This window comes from Lissotriton vulgaris, unplaced genomic scaffold, assembly GCF_964263255.1.
Source record: "Lissotriton vulgaris unplaced genomic scaffold, aLisVul1.2 SCAFFOLD_1512, whole genome shotgun sequence".
NCBI lineage: Eukaryota > Metazoa > Chordata > Amphibia > Caudata > Salamandridae > Lissotriton > Lissotriton vulgaris.
Window position 1 is genome coordinate 221,547 of NW_028250107.1, and position 22,086 is coordinate 243,632.

Consider the following 22,086-nt stretch of genomic DNA (forward strand, 5'->3'; position numbering starts at 1 on the left):
AAGAGTACCCCTGCTCTAGATACACATATGCTATCTAAGAGTCAGATAGTAGCATGATCCAGGTATATGGACACATACACTTTCTGTGTCACCCACCCAGGCTGTTGTCCTTCCACCCATCATTGCTTCATCATTCACCCAGCCATGCATCTCATATTCTTGCCTTCCCAGCCAGTCTTCAATCTCAATAAGTAAGGAATATATAAGAGCTTACATCTGGCCGCCACCACCACCGTCTCAACTCTCACAGCCGCCGCCTCCTCCCCTGAAGAATCGCCCTCCGCCTCCGTGTCGAGCACCACCACCTCCACACTGGCCCCGCCACCAGATGTTCCACCTACAAAGTACATTTAAGAATGTTAGAATAAAGCACTCACTAGTCTTTGGTCTAGGAATGAAGACATGTGAAAACAATGTAATTTGTGACTGTCTACGTTAAAGTTAAAAAAAATGTCCCTTTTTCCAGGGAAGGTTGTCTTGCTGCACTTTTTGGCACAACTGATGAAGGCTGTTTTTTTAACACGCACCATTTTTCTCCACACAGACAGAAGATGGACTTCTAACAACAAGATCAAGTTGAAACCAGGTGAGAGCTCGGCTCGACCACAAGAAATGTCTTCAATTAATCGTCAGCACTAACCACTTTTCCATTATCAGTTAAACGTTTAGTTTTATTATGACTTCATTTTAATAAATGTGTTTACTTTTAATAAAGCTTTTAAACTTAAATACAATCTGTGTTTTTTGGTCCAGACTAGAGTGACTGAGCGAAAGGTTTTGCAATTTTTGCAAGCATGAGTCCAGATAGAACACTTCAAAAGACATTATGGACAATCCCAGAGGACTGCACTAAGTTGATAGAGCTATTGCTGACTAGAATCATGGGAGTTTCGCCAACCGTGCAATCTTAGTTAGCTACACAGACAGACTAATAAGAATAATCTAGTAATACCACAGGGAGTCATAGTAGAGGCAGGATAAGAATTTAGATACAGTCTACAAGAAGAGCAAAGACAATTTTGAAAAAAGTCAAATGAGGAACGCTAGGAAAAATAGGTACTAGTCTAAAATGAAAACTTACTGGGGCCAGCAGAGGAGCCCTCGCCTGCCCGATCCTGGCCCTGTTGAACAGCATCCGCCGCCTGCTGCTCCTGTGTCCTCCTCTCGCCCCTGGGGGGAGCTGACGTACAACATGAAAGAAAGAACAGAAAACATGGATGATTGTTGCTTGTCAATGTCAACCAAATCAAACATTTCAAAAGAACAATAACAAATAATTTCCGGGAAATTATATTGATTATGGTTAGTTTTCATTTATTTGCGGACCTGTGACTTCGAAAGTCACGTAACTCACTAAACAAAGTACTGAAACGTTCACCTAGGACTGGCAGGCAGCAGTCCGCAGGCAAGACGCAAAGTGACAGACAAACTCCATTGTGATTTCAGTCAGATCAGTGACAACACTAACAGTTGCCTGCTACATTACCAGTCATTTAAATAGTCTAACTATCAATCCACCGCCACTATTTTTCTTATTGTCAGGGGTACAAAGGAAGGGGCAGATTTAAGCCCTTGCGGCTCTTTTGCGCCGTTCTTGCGTGACTTTTGTGACGCAGCAGCTAAACAAAAAAGGGCGCCATGGTGCGGCGTATAATATTATAACAACGTGACGCATTTGGGAGATGCATCCCGTTATAAAGCCCTGCGCCATCAGGGGGCGTTCCGGCGCAAGGGAGGGCATTCCTGCGCTGGAACACATCCTAATAGTGGCTGAGGGAAATCTACAAAATTTCAATCAGTCACCTTTAGGACAATGATGCGTCACACAAACCCTGCACCTGCTTGAAGCAGACGTACGGCTTGACCCAGCATTGGGGAGATAGGGTACCCCAGAGCATTGATGGAGCTGCGCCATCGTTGCGACGCAACTCCAGCAGTAAAGCTTCGGTGACGTTTTGGGCCCATGGTGCGCCGCATTGCAAATACGGCGCACCATGTTTGGTGGTGGTAGCGGGCCGCACAATTAATGGCGCATCCCTGCTACTTTGCAGGGATGCGACGGTAATTGCAATTCTGCCCCTTAGGGGCATACTTACTTACGCGTTCTGGCGCATCTCCAGAGATGCGCCAGATCAAATGCGTCACGCAAAACTACCCTTGCGACACGGCAGATGTGCCTCATTTACAATGCGGCGCGCCCTGGCGCAAGGGTAGGCACTTGCGTGACGCATCTCGTCACGTAAGAGCGGCGCATCGCTGGAGTCACGTCGCCAACGCAATGCAACTCCAGTAATGCTCAGGGCCACCCAATACTTAACATGCTGTGTCAGTCCTTTCGCCTGCTTCGAGCAGACATAAGGAATTGAATTGACGTAGCAGCGTCGCAGAAGTGCCTGCGTTAAATCTTGTAGATTTCACGCAGGCAATTTTGCGAGGCGCACAGCCGCTGGACCGGCCACCCTGCGTACTAGGAACGCACCCATTGTGGTGCAGGCCCATGGCTTTATAACGTGACGCATCTCCCTAGATGCGTCATGCTGTAAATGACTCGCAGGGATGCGGCACGTTTACGCCGCTGTTGCGTCACGCAAGGCAACGTAAACGTGGCGCAAGGGGCTTGTAAATGTAATCTGCCCCCTAGTGTCTAGCATTACGCAGTTCTGTAAAGTACACTCATACATAATAGTTACTCAGGCCAATGAGACCACGAAATAGAAAACAAATAAGCATAGTAGCAACGCCACTGAGAAGGAGAGCAGTGCACCTGAAATGCACAGAAGATTTTGAAATATAATTTAACTACAATGTAATCGTCATCAGCGGCATTATTGGCTTGCTCCATGTAAAAAACAAATATTTGCAATACAACAACACAGAGCAGGAGAAAACATCATAGTAGTGAGTGATTAAATGGCTACTACTACTCACCAAGCCCGGGGATCTCCAAGCCGAGCTGGTCCAGCAGGTCGCGCTCGCGGTCCAGGAGGTCCGTCCAGCGATGGGTGACCTGGCTGTAGGTGCGCTGGACCCCGTAGAGGTGGGATATGGCCCAGCACACCTTCTCCCACCGCTTCCGGCGCTCCCGCATGTTGTAGCCGCCGGCCGCGATCCTGCCGCCTCCCGCGATGGTCCTGGGCAGGCGGCGCTGGACGAAGTAGACCAGCGCGCCCACTTCCTCCGGGCTGAATATCTCCCGTCGCGTCACCTGCTCCCCCCTCAATCTCCCGCATGCTGTCCTGGCACTGGGTCCAGCACTACTCCCCGCCGCCGCTGCGGCCCTCAAGTGCCTGGGCAGCTTCACGGCGCCTGGCTTGACCATGGTCTGGGCAGGTAAGGTAGGAAGAAGTAGAAAATTAAGAAAGAATAGGATAGGGAAGAAGAAAAGAAAAGAGTTTAAAAAAGTAGTTTAAAAGTAAAGAAAAATAGCAGAAAAGACAAAAATATACAGCTAGGAAAAGAGAGGGATAGATAAGAAGCAAAATCGTAAAAAAAAAACTGAAAACAAGCAAAGGATGGCAAAGATACCAAGAGGATTAAACACCATGCCCAGACACAGGAAATGAATGAAAAACAAGATGGCCGGCGCCCGTTCACGAGCGCGAAAGTAAGTTCGCGCGAGATTTTCCTCGCGATCTCGTGCGAACCTCTAGATTTCCCGCGCGATCTCGTGCGAACCTCTACTCGCAATGCGCTTACTGCGCGAGATTATACATAGCGGGCGGAAACGGAAATACGTCACGCAAACAAAATGGCCGCGCCCGTACTCGACCTTGGGGTAAATTCGCGTGTTGCGCTGCAAGCGGCTCGCGAATACTGCAAAAAAACTCGCGAAACAACAAGCCGCAAAAAAATAAAATGCTCATTCGCACGAATTGGCGGTTTCGCACGACGCCGCGCCCCGCGAATAGCGCGAAAAAAACCGAAAAACGATTTCAGCAAAAGCAAAAGCAATGAGCAGGTGCAAAAGGTCAACCTCATGATTTGTAACGATTCTTTGTAGTGCTTCCTGAGGGGGCCCTCCAGAATTCGGTTGCCTGCTTGCAACTATTGTGTGACCCTGCTCTGACCTTAACTGTATGCCACAAAGGTCCTGATTTACAGCTAAAGGAGCAGACAAGCAGGTGCCAGACTGGAACTTGAAATTCTTTCAGTGACACATTAATTAGCCCCTAATTCATTATTGTCAGTTGGGGCAGGGCAGGTGTTGTTAATAAACTAACCCCAAATTAATTCATGTCAGTTCAAGCAGGGCAGGTGGGCTTGCTTTTCCCCCCCATCTTCTACAGTGATGATGAACCAGAGGGTGGCATTGATGTAACAGAGGGTGGCATGGGTCAAAGAGAGGGTGCCAGTGGTGAAACAGAGGGTGCTGGGAGGCTGTGATGATGAACCAGACGTAGAAACAACATAGTCGCGACCGTTGCGAGCCGACAAGTAAGTTCGCAATTGCGAACTAGTACCAAATCCTCGCGAACTGGCAGAAACAATTGCGAACACAAAAAAAAAAAAATCCGCAGATTCGCGGGAATTCGCGGATTGCGAGTTCGCAAATCCGCAAAATTCGCGAACGCGAGATCCGCAAAATTCGCCCATGCTTAGTGTACATCAAATGCTTAACACTGTCCTCTGATACTGCCTTACTGCTCGACCAAGCTACCACTTTAGAGAGTAAGGTTCTATCTAACTTTAACCTCTGCCGACCTCTGGAGACCCTTGGACTCTATACACACACTGTACCTCACTTTGGTGCAGTATACAGAGCCAGTTTCTTACAATACCTCACTGTATGTCTTTCCCAATTCACATGTGATGTTGTTATCCAGTGGAAAGAGCAAGCTACTTCTGGGTAAACTATTACAACGGGGGAGTTACACACCCGGATGAGGGCAATATAACTCTGCTGGGGTCTGTACTTCAGGATAGCATCTTGAAAGGTCAGAGTTATCACTACATTTTTCTAACAGGGGATTTTAACACTCATGTGTGGGGACATCAGGCAAGGAGGAGTGGAAGCTATGGGTTGTGTACGACAAGCAGGCTTACACACGGAACATACTCCCCAGGGTATTGAGCTTAACTCCATCTTGCTTGAATTTGATCTGACATCTGTAATGAATAAGCTGCCTCCAGGGAAAAAAGACACTACTTCCACCTTTTTGGGAGAGGGTCTGAGACCTTTATTGTATATACCCCCTTTTACTCACTGGTTACTGATTTTTCTGTGCAGGCGAGTGAATGTAGTGTCCACAACCCCATTTGTGTCTTAACAGGCTGGACCCGAACACTCGGACACACCAAGGTGGGCTGGGGGGCTGGTGTCTCCCTTAAAGTGGTGGAAGCAGGAAGGAGCGTAACATGGGGTTGAATTGTCCCAGAGCTACTCCATTAGTCCCTTTTAACTCAGTCTCGCAGTGAGTTTGCCACCTGTCTTGATGATGATGCAAGTGCTCCGAAAATCATGGGTGCATTTGGATCCATGTCTACTGTCATAAGGAAGTTACTACAAGCCCCGGGTGGGGGCCGTAAGCAACCAGGTCCACGATGGTTTGACTCACGTGCTCCCACGCTTCCAGGAACCTGAGACTGGCCTTGGGTGTTAAGCACCAAGACCGGGTGGTGGTCAAAGGACTAAGAAGAGCATATAAGGCTGCTCTAGCAACTTGCAAGCCTGCCCTGAAGGAGGAGGCCTGGATCGATTTAGTGGAGGCTAGTACACTGCGTAATAGCTCAAAGTTCTGGGGCATTATTAACAGCCCATTTCTATCTTGAAATAATGCTAATTACTAGAATTACTACATGCCCATGTCACAGAGGATGATTGGGTACATAATTTCGAGAGTATCTTCCAGTCGGATACCCCTTCAATTGAGGGGCAGGAAAGGGTGGAAGGTAAGTCAGAACTTATTTTCACCATGAAAGAGGTGAGAGGCGGTATTCTGGGTCTGTCTAAAAACAAGGCCCACGTGCCAGATGGAATCCCGCCAGATCTCTACATCGCCCACATGGAAACCTGGGTGCCTGTCCTCACAACTGTTATCAATGCTGCAGTCCAGGTTGGCCACTCAGATTCTTGGGCTTTATATAGTCCCGGCATTTAAAAAGGGAGATCGGTACAGTACCTATTGTTTTAGGCTCATTTCTCTGTGGTGAAGGTGGTGGGCCACATGGTACTTGACACACTTGTATCCTGGGTTGATGAAAACAACTTTTTATCCGATATCCAAAACGGCTTTCGCCCAGGTCGTTCCACTGTGGAACAGTGTTTAAACCTGTACATGGTTCTGAACAAATACACTGTGGCTCGTTCCAGCCCCATATATCTAGCCCTCATGGACCTGTCCTCATTATTCCACTGGGTCAATAGGTCCAAGCAGTGGCAGTTGATGTCCTCCATTGGCATTGACAGTAACATCATTTTATTTCTGAGGGATCTTCACCGTGATTCAACCGCGGTTGTCCGCTATTCAAAGGACCTGAAAGTGTCCAGTCAGCTTGACATAAAGAGAGGGATGTGTCATGGGTGCATTTTAGCACCCGTTCTTTTTAACCTATATATTAATTCCTTAGCCAAGGCCCTTTTGGCCACAAATGCGGATTGTCCCCAGGTAGGCAAGCGTAGTCTACCAGTCCTTCTATACGCGGATGACGCAGTCCTCTTGGCGAGGACAGCTAAGGGCCTACAACTTCTCGTAAAGCTAAACAGTTCACTTTTAAACTCGGACTTTCATCAATACCGAAGACCAATGTTTTCTCCTATTTGGGAGTAGTGTTTGACGATTCCTTGAGTTGGTGCCCTTTGCTTACTTGGAAGAAAGGCGATCTAGTGAAAGCTTTTGCAGCTGTTCTTAACTTTGCTAGCAGAGTGGGAGGGAAGCCAATAGGGCCTCTTTTGAAGATATATGAAGCTTAATATATCTCAAAGGTTAGTTATGGGAGTGAGATATTGGGCCACATTGGGGTAGGGGCAGTACAAAGTGCTGAAAACTCTTTCCTGCGATGGGCCTTTCAGTCCCACAAAGCACCCCATTTTATGTCGTGCATGAAGAGTTGGGGATGCCTTTCCTCTAAGATGTACTGACTTTCCGTCCCCTGGCTTTGTGGCTTAATATTTGGGCTAGGTAAGAAAATACAATTCGCAAAGACGTCCTATGGGAATGCCTTTCACTTGACCATGTCTCACGCATCCGATGGCTCCTGTATATAAGAGTTGGCCTTACCAGGGTAGGTGGGAACTATTCGCTAACCCTGAGCGCATATGTAAGAGGGACCTTTCTCTGGCCAAAGAGTGTTTTTTAAGAATGAGCCGCTGTGATAGAGAGGGAAATGAGCTGTGTTAGCCTAGTGTGCGTAAGTACATCGTGTCAAAAACTGTACCAACCAATGACCCCTTATCTTCTAGGGTTTAAAAGCATCCATGATCATTTTCTAGTGACCCGGTTTCAGGTCAACCTCTTCCATTACCTCTTGGCACACCCTTGCAGCTTCCACAGAGGCCAGTGCCTCATGCCCTGTGGCTACAACAGTGAGTCTCCTCAGGACATGATGCACTTTGTAATGTTTTGTAGTTTTTATGCTGTCCCTAGAAAGTTATTGATTATTCCCATTCTCAAAAAAGCGGGTTTTAGGCGGGTGAGACCAGCTCTTATCTTTTTACAACTTTTTACTGGTTGCTGTTAGACTCAGGTCAAGCTGAGACTAACTTCTGTACTGTAATTCATGAATTTTTATCTTGTGTTTTGATGAACTTAGACATATTATATTTGTCAATCTGTAACTTGGAAGATGTTTTATCATTTTATATATGACTTTTATCGTTTTCTTTTATAAAACCGAATACGGTAGGTTGATAATAACCACTAGGGGATTCATTTTCAGGGTAGCATGGTATCCCTCACAATAACTCCAGGAGTCACAGTCCACACAATGTACATGCTTTGTTCCCCCTACTTCCAACCTTACATATACCCCCAATCACCTGCCCAAACCGCCCCCTGATGATGCCAATGTGGTCCTCCGTCATCCCTCAGACCATATTTTTGGCCCCTTTGAAAGTTCCCATACAATAAAAATGCTGCAGTTGTAAATACATATAAACTACCATTTGCTGTGTTTATTGAATAACAAAACCTAATAAACATAAGCTGATTATTAAAGCAAAACAAAACATCAGTTGCTATGCACATAAGAGACAAAATGTGTACATAAAAATCAAAATACTGTAACACAGCAAAGTTATGTAGAGCACAATTCTTAATTTCGGGCAATATTTAAAATTCAACAATAGAAACGTTCATAAAGAACAGGAAATACTAATTATTTTCCTTAAGCAATAAAGTCTGCACACTAAAGTACTAAGAGAAATATACTGAACAATGAACATTTCATATGGAAATAGAATTCAATTTGAATATTTTAACCTCCTCAGCCTTATTTGACTCATGATTACAACCTGAATGCTTTCTGGAAAGGAACCACCTCATGGGGTTCAAAATCTCATCTTTTCCAACAATAGGATTCAAATGATAAACTTGAATTTCAATTCAATTTATTGATTTAGGCCTTTTTGGAGATCAACAATTTTTAATATATACAAAATCCAGATATTTTTGTGAAATTGTCACCTAAACTTTAATTCAATCCACCTTCTAATCAAACACTTCCAGCACGCATCACAGGATCACTGTTATCTTCCTAATTAGTGATAATTTTTCGGATGGCAACAACAATAAATATGTTTAGAATTTTACCTCCGAAAGCAAAAACATACCATTTCTGAATCATGGTGCACAATAAAATGTAGGAACAGAATGGCATCTTTTGGTGTAGCATTCATTAAGGTTTGACCAGGCTTGAAACTAGAATTCCTGAACTTTTGGACATTTAAATGTCATATTTCAAAAGAATTCAAACAGACCCAGCACGAACTCCGCGAAAAATAGAAGATGAGTGAAAATGAGCTGATAAGTAATCTATTGGTGAAAAATACAGTGTTCAGGCAATGCTTGTGGATATAATCTATTCAGATTTTAACTCCATAGTTTGTTCAATAAATTGACTGAGCATAATACTTGAAGGTCCATCTCTCAGATCAGTTCTTTTACAGTTTTAGTTGCAATAACACTAATAGAGATCATTGATAAATAGATTTTAAAAGCCATGGGTGGAATTGATCCTTGGTCTAAATCTAGATTATTGTCTGCAATAGACACCAGTACAAACAAATCAAATCTAAAAGGATTGAATATGTTTATTATAGTGGTTTAGAGTAAACCCAGAAGACACACATTGTTCCTGAAACTCAGAAAATGTATCTAAAGATTATGATTACATCCTATTTTATGTCCAGAGACTGCTTTCCTGTTTAAGTTACAACATTTGCAAATATATTTAACAAAACATTAAAGCTGGATGTCAGAAATTCTGTCTTTAAGTATTGTGTAAGAGTTACGTGTGATGGTTTTTATTTGATCTGAAGCAACACTAACACTAAATAGGTACATGCACAGGTTATCATTCAACTAACATTATTATCAAACTTAATTTGGAGGGAATTGAGAAAAATGGCCTCATGTACCAAGGGTTTTATTTAAAAAAATCCATTGGTTTGGTATTTCACAGAGTTTGCAAATGCAAAACCCCTTTTAGAAATGTACTAAGCCCATTTAACAATTCAGAATTTGGAAGGGGGATGTTAATAGTTTACCTTCTTAATATTAAATACATCCTTAAGGTATGTATTAAGCTTTGAAACCATATGTGGGCTGAAAAACAGTAACAGGAGGTAGTAACCCAAGGGGACATTTGTAAATCTGAAAGTAAAATGAGGTGCATTAAAAAATTCCATTATTCAAAAGCAATCACAGACACAGTAGTGTGCTGACTCTACAAGCAACCACTTTTTACTAAATGGATTATTAGTACATGAACCTCAGTATTTCCTATATTGCTGAAATGTAGTCTCTAATATTTTTGTAATGTTGTGTAAATATGTGTTTCTGTTATTTCAATATTGTCATGAAATGTACCTATTCTTTTTGTCAAACATATTGAAATATCTTTATCACAATTTTTGGGGCATTCTAAAAAGTGTTTTCATTCTCTAACTTGAAGCTTCCTAAGAAAAATACTGACGCCAGTTCCTGGTTTCTCCTAGATCATTTAGCTTTCTCACTAAACAAGCACAATATTGATTTGAGAGCGGTGGTTATTGTAGTCATACGCACTGGGGTTAGTTTAGAAAAGACCAATATAGAACTTCCTTTACATTTAAAAATAATAATTGCAAAGGTTTATGTTCAATAATTTCAGATAATTTACTGATAAATATATCAGATAAAGATCCCCTAATTTCTTATACCTTGTGGTATCAAAAATCAGCTAGAATTAACAGACTTCTCTTCTAGTTAAATCCAGGTATGAGAAGTTATTAAATGCGATTATCAACTTTCCGTTATTTTAACACATTTTCTCAGTGCACAGAGTATTTTCCCTACATAGATCACAACATTTCATGCAATGGTCTGTGCTTGAACGTACAATGAAGGGGTAAAAATGTATTTCTATCACAAACAAGAAACCCTTGGGTCTATGAGGATTACTGTTGCAAATGAAGACCTAGCTAAGATGAAATATCCCTTTAAAGGGAAGATTTCCCTCACCCACCATAGTTGGCATGCTTCCTTATTGGGATTCAGAAAAGGGGGGTGGTGATGGACAGAGTATCTGAATTAAGCAGACCACTCCTACCCAGTCCAAAGATCAGGGCTTGATCCATCACCATTTTTTTATTGGGAATCTCCTTGCACCGTGATACAACCCCCTCACTGAGAGGAAGGTGTTCAGGCATATTTTGTTATAGAGAAAGGTATAACTAAATACCACAATAATGAGCTCAGGGTAGTGGGGGCAGCAGAGGGAAAGTTAAAACTGGCTAAGTGTTTAGCCATGCAGATCAAGTAACAATGTGAAATAATTTCTATTAAAAAAAGAAGACTATAAACTAAGCTAGACGTGACTTTATAACTGGTTAATCAAACGTTTCTGGAGGTTTAGTATATATAAACAACTCCTTCTTTCTATTGTGTGTCATAAAAATGATGCTCTAAATTTTGGTAAGAGTACACATTGTCAAAAAATTCAATACTGCCTTTATATCAATTTACTTTTAAAAGCTTGAAGTAAAAGACAATTCTAAGTGGCATTTGGTTATGAGTAGGCGCTAATGACTATTTCCGGATGACAATGTAGTTAGCATTTTTTGTATAAGATGTTTTAAAAGTATGGGTACGGAAAATGGCTATTTTCCTTTCTATATGCATGCCAGTTTTAATTTGTAAACAGAATCACAATTTTTTATCTGGTAAACTGTAATGTTTTTTTTTTTTTTTTTTTTTTTGTCCTCATCTCTATGGACAGGGAGGAATGGCATATTGGGGAGTTGACAGGCTGTCTCAGTCAAAGACTGGTAAGGGTATACATGGTGTACCGATCTGCCAAAACCCTACAGCTATGTCATTCACCCAGCCAATCCTTACGCCAGTAGTTCAGATTTTTACCATTAGCCAGTTACCACCATTATTTTTAACACCATTTCGGCGAAAAAAAAGGGCGGGGATGTTTTGGCAGGGAAAGTATATCATGGCTTCGTAATCATCGGACCTGGGGAAAAAAACAAAAAAAAAAAAAAACAGATCGGACTAATGGGACCAATCGAGTATATGCCAAAAGGCTCTTTTATCTGGTTTCCCGGCCCTGGCGAGATCGATTTTAGATATTTGTAACAAAGAGGAACACCAGTCATGTAACGACAGAGGAGAAGCTTCTTTCCACCGCTTGCAGATTTCTCTACGGGCCACCAAGATAAAATAATACAAAAGGTTATTAGCAGGACATCGCTTTTGATCCACTACACCAAAGATTACCAGCCGAAGATCTATAGCCACTGTGGATCCTATTGAAGCTGTTAGTTTGTTGCCGATTGAATCCCAATAAGACGTCAAGTATGGACACTCATAAAACATGTGTGCGTCTGAGGCTGCCACTAAACCACACCGGGCACATGCCACCGGTTCCCCTGTTGAAAAGTTAGACAGTCTCTAGGGGGAGTAGTAGGCCCTGTGAAGGGTAAAAACGTGGTTCCTACAGAGCCAGGCAGGTTTAACTATGTCCCAGAGAACATTACAGGAGATTATATAATTCATTCAAATTCAAAGAAGGGAAAATGGCTATTTTGGCCAAAGGCTCCCCTTTCTATATGCATGCCAGTTTTAATTTGTACACAGAACCACCATTTTTTATGTGGTAAACTGTAATGTTAGATGAATCTATTTTACTCTTCTGATAAGCAAGGGATGACGATGAACCTTTTTTTGTCCATGGTTTTAAATGGTTCAGGTTGGAACAGACGAGGTGTTGGTTGACTTTACCTCAGAAAATGGTTGTTTCCCGCGTGCTGCTTTCATGCGACTTAAATCCCTTCAGTGGAAGAGGCGGCTGCATGCCTGCATATATGGCCAGATAAGTACTTGGCTGTTTCGGTTCTCCAGTGGGGCTAGAATAGAAGCTGTTAAGGACAGGGTATTAGCTTCCCATTGGTGCAGCAGGTGCAGTGGCACCAGCTCCCAGATGCCTTAAAGGCCCACTGAACCCTGATAACTGTTGTTTGTCACAGTTCAAACAGAGGCCTGAGGGGCCCACAGAACAATGATTATTGCTGTTTTCCACAGTCCAAACAGAGGGCAGGGGTCACATTTCCTTTCTTGTCTTGGGGCCCAGGGCACACTGGCTAGGCCACTGGTTAAGGATGCATTGGGGAAGAGGTGGGAGACAGGTGGATTATTTAAACAGCTTGATGATGACTTCATGCCTGGGTATTAAAGTATTCATTGCAATTAAAGACTGAAGCAGGAATAGATCTCATAATATAGGAAGGCCTATGTACAAATGCAGCTCGATTAACGGCTGCCTTTTAACTTTTCACTTCTCACCTCTCCTAATTTACAGTTTTATTTTAGATGCAGACTTAAATTGTGACCTATGAATATGTTTATCTATCTTTAGGTTCCAAATGACCCATATTTTCCATATGCAAGTATCAGACAGGTCGGGAAAGCCTAATGGCTTTGAACTTGATAAAGCCATATTAATCACTGTCTTGAAATGCAAATGGCAGCATTAGGCACGTAGAGGTGTAATCTACGTAATCCCATTATGTTCAGGGTACGGGAGGGTGTTGAGGGCATAAAGCGCTTTGACAAAAACATTGCTGCCACCGTAGAAATTCAATCTTCCTTGTCCTACCCTAGTATTCAAGTAGTACCACATTCTTTGTATACCTGAATTAAAACACAAAATAATACCGTATTTAAAGGCCCAGTTCAGAATTACATGGAAGGTGCACTATCCCAGACTACACAACGATGCAGTCTTTAGTGGGTGCTATCATCCCACACAGGGGGAGTACACCAGATTATGCTGGAAAAAGCATGTGGTGCCCCAACGTAGGTACAGTTCTAAACCAACAGTCTGCTTACAAAGTAAAGTGTCTGGGAGCTATTAAACGAGCTGGCCCGTTTCCCCTGCAGGTGGTTGGGGTCTGTCACCATCCTGTCAGGTGGGGGTATACAATCAGTGCGCCTCCTAACTGCTTGTTTGCCCTTTCACCCGTGTCAATAATACAGTGCAGTCGCAAGACAAAAGGTTTTCCCACATTTGAACGTGGCCATGCCCAATACAAAGGAAAACATGCCCGCTTAGAATCTCTCCTACGTGATCCACGCTACATAAAGGGCTATGGAAGTGTCTGCAGCCTCTTCTGTAGAACAAAAGCCAAAATGCCCATGGGACGCAGAAAGAGGGTGCACTCTGATGCTTCATTATGTACGAGGACCTTTGGCGTTCGTCTGTACTAAGCGAGTGACAGAGTTAGTGGAGTGTTTACTGCCCTCTATGTCACTCTACTTCTAAGCACCTAATACAGCTTGTACAGTGGTTACTGTAATCTGTTCACCTACATTATGCTTAATGTAAATAGTGCACAATTTCGGCGTTTGTGTCTGCCTAGAACGTGGACCTGATACAAATAGCAGTACCTACAAGGTGGATGTTACAATTCAACAAGAGTCTAGGATACTCCAGCACAGATGACTTTGCATCAACATTACGGGGCATCAGTCTTGATGGCAAGCCAACTTTGTATACATTATTATCAGAGACTATACTTACCTCTTGGATACAACTTTACAACAGAATTTTATGAATTTTCGTACAGTTGTATTTATATAATAAAACAACCTACCCACAATAATTGATCTATCTATTCATCTTTTTGGGTTCTGGAGTAGCATGCTACTCGCTGAAAAGCGCTTCAACACTTCATCAGGGGTAGCAAGCGCTCTATAAATGCAAAACCTTCCCTCTTACAGCCCTCCACTCTCTTCTTCAACCCAACTAACAGACCAACAAGTCCAGCTCTCAAAAACATTTTATATTTCCCTACACTAATTCACCACTAATCATTTTTGGATCCTGGAGTAGCGTGCTACTCACCGAAAAAGCGCTTCAAATTGACCCTAACGCACTCCACTGCTCGCAGAACTCTGCATTGAGCGGTTGAGTTTTTTTGACACTTTGCGGAGTTCTTCATTGCGGAACACCGCCTAGGCCTAATCTTATCATGAAAATTTAGATTTCATTCATATGTTAAGAAACAAGTGTGAGTAGAAACCTTTTGGGTGGAGAAAATTAAAGACATTAATATTGTGAATTTTTTGTTAATTAGTTGATGTTTGCAAGTACGAACACTTCTCTGTGTCAAGTAAAGACCTTGAGAGTTTTGTAACTTTCAGATACTCAAATTGTGCATTTTGTTGCAATTAAAACATTTTCAAGGCCTGAAATTTCTTTGGAGGTTGCATGCTGGCCAGCCTAAGTTATCCGGCAAGAATTTCTTGAATCCTATTGCAACTACAATATGTGCTCTCTCATGTAAAGTCAGGTTGTTAGAAGCTTTTCTGCAACTCAAGATACACCTTACTTTTCACCTGGTGTGGGTGCATTTCTCATGTTAAGTGAGATCTCCTTTCTGAGTATAACGTTTCTGGCTTTCCCCTCCTGTATAAGGCTTTAGTCCAGTGTGAATTCTCTCATGTGAAATGACATTGTATTCGTGAATAAACCTTATCTGACATTCCCAACACACATAAGGCTTTTTTCTCCCTTGTGAGTTTACTCATGTCAAGTGAGAAGTAATTTGTGACCAAAACTTTGCTTGCATTTCGAGCACTCATAAGGTTTTTCCCCAGAGTGGGATCTCTCATGAAGCATAACTCTGTCTTTCAGATTCAAGCTTTTATGGCATAAGGATTTTATCCAGTGTGGAGCTTCTCATGGTGAGATAGCGTTTTTCTCTGCAGCTTTTCTGGCATTCAGAGCACTCATACGGTTTTTCATCAGTATGGAGTTGATTATGGTTAGCGAGGTTGTGCCTATCAAAAAATAGGAATTTCTGGCATTCACAGCATTGGTAATGTTTTTTCCTGTGTGCGTCTGCTCATGTAGGCGAGATTGCATTTAAAATTGACGCTTTTCTGGCACTTGGAGCACTGAAGTATTTTTGATGGTGTGTTTTCTAATGGTGCATGTAACCATCACTACCTCTGAATCTTTTCTGACATTTAGAGCGCTGATAATGTTTTTCCCCCAGTGTGGCTTCTCACATGTGCAGTGAGATCAGATTTACGGCTGAAACATTTTTGGCATTCGGAGCACTGATAAGGTTTTTCACCAGTGTGGGTTCTTATATGGTGAGTGAGATTGATTTTTTCACTGAAACATTTGTGGCATTCAATGCACTGATAAGGTTTTTCCCCAGTGTGGGTTCTTGTATGCCGAGTGAGTATTCTTTTTTCACTGAAACATTTCTGACATTCAATGCACTGATAAGGTTTTTCCCCAGTGTGGGTTCTTATGTGCTGTGTGAGACTACTTTTTACACTGAAACATTTCTGGCATTCAGAGCACTGATAAGGATGTTCCAAAGAATGGGTCATTGCATGTTGAGCAAGGCTTTGTTGGTTACAAAACCTTTCCTGGCTTTCAGGGCACTGATAAGGTTTTTCCCCAGTGTGGGTCTGTATATGCTGGGTGAGACCGAGTTTGTTTTTGAAACATTTCTGGCATTCAGAGCACTGATAAGGTTTTTCCCCAGTGTGGATTCTTATGTGCTTTGTGAGACTACTTTTTAAACTGAAACCTTTCTGGCATTCAGAGCACTGATAAGGTTTTTCCCCAGTGTGGGTTAATACATGTTGAGAAAGACTTTGTTTTTTACAAAACCTTTTCTGGCATTCAGAGCACTGATATGGTTTTTCCCCAGTGTGGATTCTTGTATGTTCAGTGAGTCTGATTTTTACACGGAAACATTTCTGGCATTCAGAGCACTGAAAAGGTTTCTCCCCAGTGTGGGTTCTTATATGATGAGTGAGACTGTTTTTGTCAATGAAACATTTCTGGCATTCCGGGCACTGATAAGGTTTCTCTCCAGTGTGGGTTCTTCTATGCAGAGTGAGCAGGGTTTGGCTAATGAAACATTTCTGGCAATCCGTGCATTGATAAGGTTTTTCCCCAGTGTGGGTTCTTATATGATGAATGAGATTGTTTTTTGTACTGAAACATTTGTGGCATTCAGAGCACTGGTAAAGTTTTTCCCCAGTGTGGGTTAATACATGTTGAGAAAGACTTTGTTTTTTACAAAACCTTTTCTGGCATTCAGAGCACTGATAAGGTTTTTCCCCAGTGTGGGTCCTTGTATGTACAGTAAGGTCTCTTTTTTCACTGAAATATTTCTGGCATTCAGAGCACTGGTAAGGTTTTTCCACAGAGTGGGTTAATAGATGTCGATTTAGACTCCCTTTGAAACTAAACCTTTTCTGGCATTTAGAGCACTGGTAAGGTTTTTTGCCAGAGTGGGTTATTACATGTCGAGAAAGACTTTTTTTGTTATAAAACCTTTCCTGGCATTCAGAGCACTGATAAGGTTTGTCCCCAGTGTGGATTCTTATATGTTCAGTGAGATAAGAATTACTGCTGAAACTTTTTTGGCATTCAGAGCACTGATAAGGGTTTTCCACAGAGTGGGTTAATGCATGTCGATAAAGTTGCGGTTTGAAACTAAACCTTTTCTGGCATTCAGAGCACTGATAAGGGTTTTCCCCAGTATGGATTCGTATGTGATGTGTGAGCCTACTTTTTAAACTGAAACATTTCTGGCATTCAGAGCACTGGTAAGGTTTTTCTACAGAGTGGGTTAATACATGTCGAGAAAGACTTTGTTTGTTACAAAACCTTTTCTGGCATTCAGAGCACTGATAAGGTTTTTCCCCAGTGTGGGTTAATACATGTTGAGAAAGACTTTGTTTGTTACAAAACCTTTTCTGGCATTCAGAGCACTGATAAGGTTTTTCCCCAGTGTGGATTCTCATATGCTCAGTGAGATAAGATTTATCTCTGAAACTTTTTTGGCATTCAGAGCACTGAGAGAGGTTTTTCTCAGTGTGCATTCTCTCAAATTCAGTGAGATGTGATTTATGGCTGAATCTCACATGTCGATACAGACTCGCTTTTAAGCTAAACCTTTTCTGGCATTCAGAGCACTGATAAGGTTTTTCCCCAGTGTGGATTCTCATATGCTCAGTGAGATAAGATTTACTGCTGAAACTTTTTTGGCATTCAGAGCACTGAGAGAGGATTTTCCCAGTGTGCATTCTCTCAAATTCAGTGAGATGAGATTTATGGCTTAATCTTTTTTGGCTCAGGTAACTTTTTCCCCAACTTGGGTTATTTTACTTTGATTGAGGCAGTTTGAACACTGAAATTGTTCTAACAGCCCGTGTTTTTAAAAGGTGTATTCCTAGAGTTAATATCTCTACATTTAGTTTCCTCTTGCTTATATGCCACGGTAAGAGTGAACCCGATTTTAGAGTCGGGCTTGTTTAGATAATGTTCAGCATTTATCTCTAAAAGATATTGTGTGTAATCTTCTTAACACTTGCATTGAGCAAAATATGTCTGGATGCAGCCCTGTAACACCTGTCGAAATGTTTGTAGCAGATAATAGTCTTTTGGTTATAGCCTCTCCGGCAGCAACTTATTTTGTGACTGAAGTTTTTCTCAAATCTATTTGTATAGGTTCTTAGCAACGCAGTGATAAGGAGTTAGTCTGATATTTAATGATTAAACTGAGAAGTACCTTTTTGCACTGCCGCAATGGCAGTAACTGAGAACATTAGAACATGCACAGTAATATTGTGGCTCATCAGTCACAGAACATCAGTTCCTTTTACCCGTTCTGTGTTTGGTGTAAGGTTAAAGATTGTAGTTCTGAAGACGAGGATTTATTTACATTAGCTATAGCGCAACGGTGCTCATTTAATCCATTTTGATATTTAACAGTTTTACATATCATTCCTGCACAACAGATAAGGTTGAGGCGATTTACATAGAATTACAGAACAGTACACAATAAAAAAGGAAACAATCTGAGATGGTCATGAACAACACAATAAAGTGGTGAATTTTTAAGGTTTTCGCCAGAGTGAGCAGAGTGGGTCGAGGTGTTCTATCCCGAGGCAGATAGTCTCAAACTTGCATAACTGGTTAAAAACGGTTGTTGAACAAAGGTGATTTTCCAATCTTTTGGTTGTTAGCGTGTCAGCTTCGGAGTCTTATATCAGTGTCTTTTCTTTGATGGTTTGCAGAAGAAACCTTTTGTTATATCTTTCTTTTATGCAGTGTGTGCTTCCTCTCTGGAATTACATGATGCTTTAGATCATGCGTCCTTTAGATGAACGTTATTCTGTCATGCTGAGACAATTTGTCTTTCTGATAATATTTCAGATGAGGATGTTGTGATTGGTCTTTCTGGCACTATTTCTGATGCTGTGTGGACAGATATGACTTTGCTCTGGGTTAACGAAATGCAAAATTAGAGACTTCACTTACAGGTATAGTACTTTCCTCAGCTCCCACTTCCTCGCCACACCTAGATTTTGGAAATTGTTTAAACTTAGAATGCTGGATGTCCTTCGGTTTTTCAAAATAATCCTTCTTATGGCACTAACATTCAGTTGGCTGGTGCTAAATCTTGCTTTCTTCGTCCGTAATTGCAATCACCTATAGTATTAAAATTAAATAGTTAATACATGTAAATATCCCCAAAAATAATTTACAAGCCATATCAATGCAGAATTGTAGAATTTTGAAAGTGTTGAGCCGTTCTTCAGACTGAGCAGAGTGTAGAATGGTAGCCTGAGAGTACTTGGATCTAGGAGTGAGGATTTGTAGAATTTCCAACATTTTATTAAGCTCAGAAAGGATACATGTACCCTATGGACTTGTAACATGGAATCCCAAAAGCAGACATTAAAGTCATATGGACTGGCACCAAAAAGATATTTAAAATAGAATACAATTAATTAATTTTAATGTATATTTCTAGGATGGGAATTTCCCCTCCACGGACAACAGGTATTTCGCCCTGCCCTGAGTTACCACCTACTTGTATCTGGTAACCTGACTTTTGAGCTCTGGCCTCAGCCGCACGCAAATCTATTGTGTGTTGCGAGGACTATGCCTAGACCTATCCCTCAACTATGGTCCAGAGTATGAATCAAGGGCAATGAAATTAAGGAGTACTTTCATTTGTTCATTTTATTCCACCTGATTATCAGTTGTTAGGCTTTTGTGCAGAAAAACAGGACAACATTTTTTTCCAGACAGAAAAATTAGACTGAAAAGACCCACAAGACTCTGGGTGCAGCAGAAGCAGCCAAGACTTATGCTGTTTTTTTACTAACTGGGGGAAACACACAATTCTTCCCTCTGTTAGAAATATCTTTCCCCTTCCCTCCCCTGCTTCGCCCATCTCCCCCCCCCCCCCCCCAACTAACCACATGCATAAAACAAGTGGTAAATAAAAGCAGAAAAACACTATGAAATAGTGAATGGCATGTGGTTTGACAGGCAGACGAATCTCAGACCATTCGCTGGTGGAGGTGCAACTCGATGGTCCGGTTGGTAAGAATTAGGCGACTGAAAACGGTTCTGACATTTGCAGGTGGGTCACGCTCTGCAAGGTAACATCTGGGAAGGGGGGGGGGGGGTTGCCTGATGCATCCCCACTGGAGGACCAGCTGCTAACTAATCCCCTGACCGAAAAAGCAATCTCAACCATCTATAGGAAGTTGATCTACAATATGTGTTGTAGTAATGTGGCTCACTGGTTAGAGGCGGCAGACCCGGAAGCAGAGGACGGCCCGGGACCAGGGTTGAATTACCAACGCGGCAGGGTCGTGGACCAGGGTCAACAGACTCGATAATTCTCGCTTCGGTGCCTACTCTAACCAGGGGTCTCACTCGGCAACTCTGGGCATTAGCTTGCCTCATCTCCACAAAGGCCCCATCAACGCCGGGGATGCCTGGCTTCACCTTGGGGATACCCAGGAGGGACCATCCCACAGGGAAAGCCAGGACGGGTTCCCCAGCGGTATACAGCGCCAGGAAACCGCTCGGCAACAGTGCGCTTTACAAGTATACATTACATTACACCACGCTTGTGAAGGAGTACCCTGTTCACCAAACTCTAAATCAAGAGCTTTATCTTCAATCAATCAATCAATGACATTTATAGAGCGCACTACTTACCCGTAGCGTCTCAAGGCGCTTGGGGGGGGGGGGTGACGCTACTGCTCGAACAGCCAGGTCTTGAGCTTCTTCCTGAAGGAGAGGTGGTCTTGGGTCAAGCGCAGGTCAGTCGGGAGGGAGTTCCAGGTCTTGGCGGCCAGGTGGGAGAAGGACCTTCCTCCTGTTGTCGCTCTTCGGATGCGGGGGATGGGGGCGAGGGCGTGGCTGGCTGATCGGAGGTGGCGTTTGGGAGCGTAGAAGTTGATTCGGTTGTTGAGGTAGCTTGGGCCTTGATCGTGTAGGGCTTTGTGTGCGTGGGTGAGGAGACGGAAGGTGATTCTTTTGTTGACGGGGAGCCAATGCAGGTCTCTCAGGTGTCCAGAGATGTGGCTGTTTCGTGGGATGTCGAGGATGAGTCTGGCTGAGGCGTTCTGGATCCGCTGGAGTCTCTTCTGGAGCTTGGCGGTGGTTCTGGCATAGAGGGCGTTGCCGTAGTCCAGTCGGCTGGTGACGAGGGCCTGGGTGACTGTCTTCCTGGTCTCCGTGGGGATCCACCAGAAGATCTTCCGTAGCATGCGCAGGATGTTGAAGCACGACGAGGAGATGGCGTTGACTTGTCTGGTCATGGAGAGGGAGGAGTCCAGGATGAAGCCCAGGTTGCGTGCGTGGTCCGTCGGTTTGGGTGCGGTGCCCAGGGCGGGGGGCCACCAGGAGTCGTCCCAGGCGGAGGGCGAGGGGCCCAGGATGAGGACCTCCGTCTTGTCTGAGTTCAGTTTCAGGCGGCTAGTCGTCATCCACTCGGCTACATCTTTCATCCCTTCGTGCAGGTTGGCTCTGGCGGCGGCGGGGTCGTTGGTCAGGGAGAGGATCAGCTGGGTGTCGTCGGCGTAGGAGATTATGTTGAGGTTGTGTTGGCGTGCGATGGCCGCGAGGGGGCTCATCTAGACGTTGAAGAGGGTGTGGCTCAGCGAGGATCCTTGAGGGACGCCGCAGATGACTTCGGTGGCCTCTGACTTGTACGGTGGTAGGCGGACTCTCTGTGTTCTTCCGTCGAGGAAGGAGACGATCCATTCCAGTGCCTTCTCCTGGATTCCGACATTGCTGAGGCGCTGCACTAGGGTGCGGTGGCAGACAGTGTTGAATGCCGCGGAGAGATCTAGGAGGATGAGGGCCGCTGTTTCTCAGTTGTCCATCAGGGCCCGGATGTCGTCGGTGGCGGCGATGAGGGCGGTCTCGGTGCTGTGGTTGGCTCGGAAGCCAGACTGTGAGGGGTCGAGGGATCCATTTGTCTCGAGGAAGGCGGCCAGCTGCTTGTTGACGGTCTTCTCGATGACTTTGGCTGGAAACGGGAGGAGCGAGATGGGGCGGTAGTACTTGAGTTCGGTGGGGTCCGCTGTAGGTTTCTTG

The 22,086-nt window shown here is 43.4% G+C and overlaps 1 protein-coding gene across 2 annotated transcripts; it reads right to left on the minus strand.

The window, feature by feature from the left end:
• Window positions 1-15,674: 15,674 nt before the first annotated feature.
• On the minus strand, window positions 15,675-17,762 carry LOC147663369 (uncharacterized). 2 transcript variants are annotated; one of them, XM_086950492.1, is made up of 4 exons: window positions 17,632-17,762; window positions 17,176-17,343; window positions 16,761-17,007; window positions 15,675-16,676 (listed from the first exon to the last, which is right to left on the minus strand). In XM_086950492.1, the coding sequence occupies exons 1-4, from the start codon at window positions 17,760-17,762 to the stop codon at window positions 15,675-15,677; spliced, it is 1,548 nt and encodes a 515-aa protein (XP_086806618.1). The 2 variants fall into 2 exon arrangements, with proteins under 2 accessions (XP_086806618.1, XP_086806617.1); XM_086950491.1 differs by having other exon boundaries at window positions 15,675-17,343; window positions 17,428-17,762.
• Between the last annotated feature and the right edge of the window lie 4,324 nt (window positions 17,763-22,086).

What these genes read in the sequence shown, in the direction of transcription:
- LOC147663369 (XM_086950491.1), bottom strand. Translation starts at nt 17,762, where the DNA reads ATGCACACTGGGAAAATCCTCTCTCAGTGCTCTGAATGCCAAAAAAGT. An exon ending in TGCTCTGAATGCCAGAAAAG is followed by an intron (nt 17,344 to 17,427) that starts GTTTTGTAACAA and finishes ATGCCAGAAAAG; the next exon opens with GTTTTGTAACAAACAAAGTC.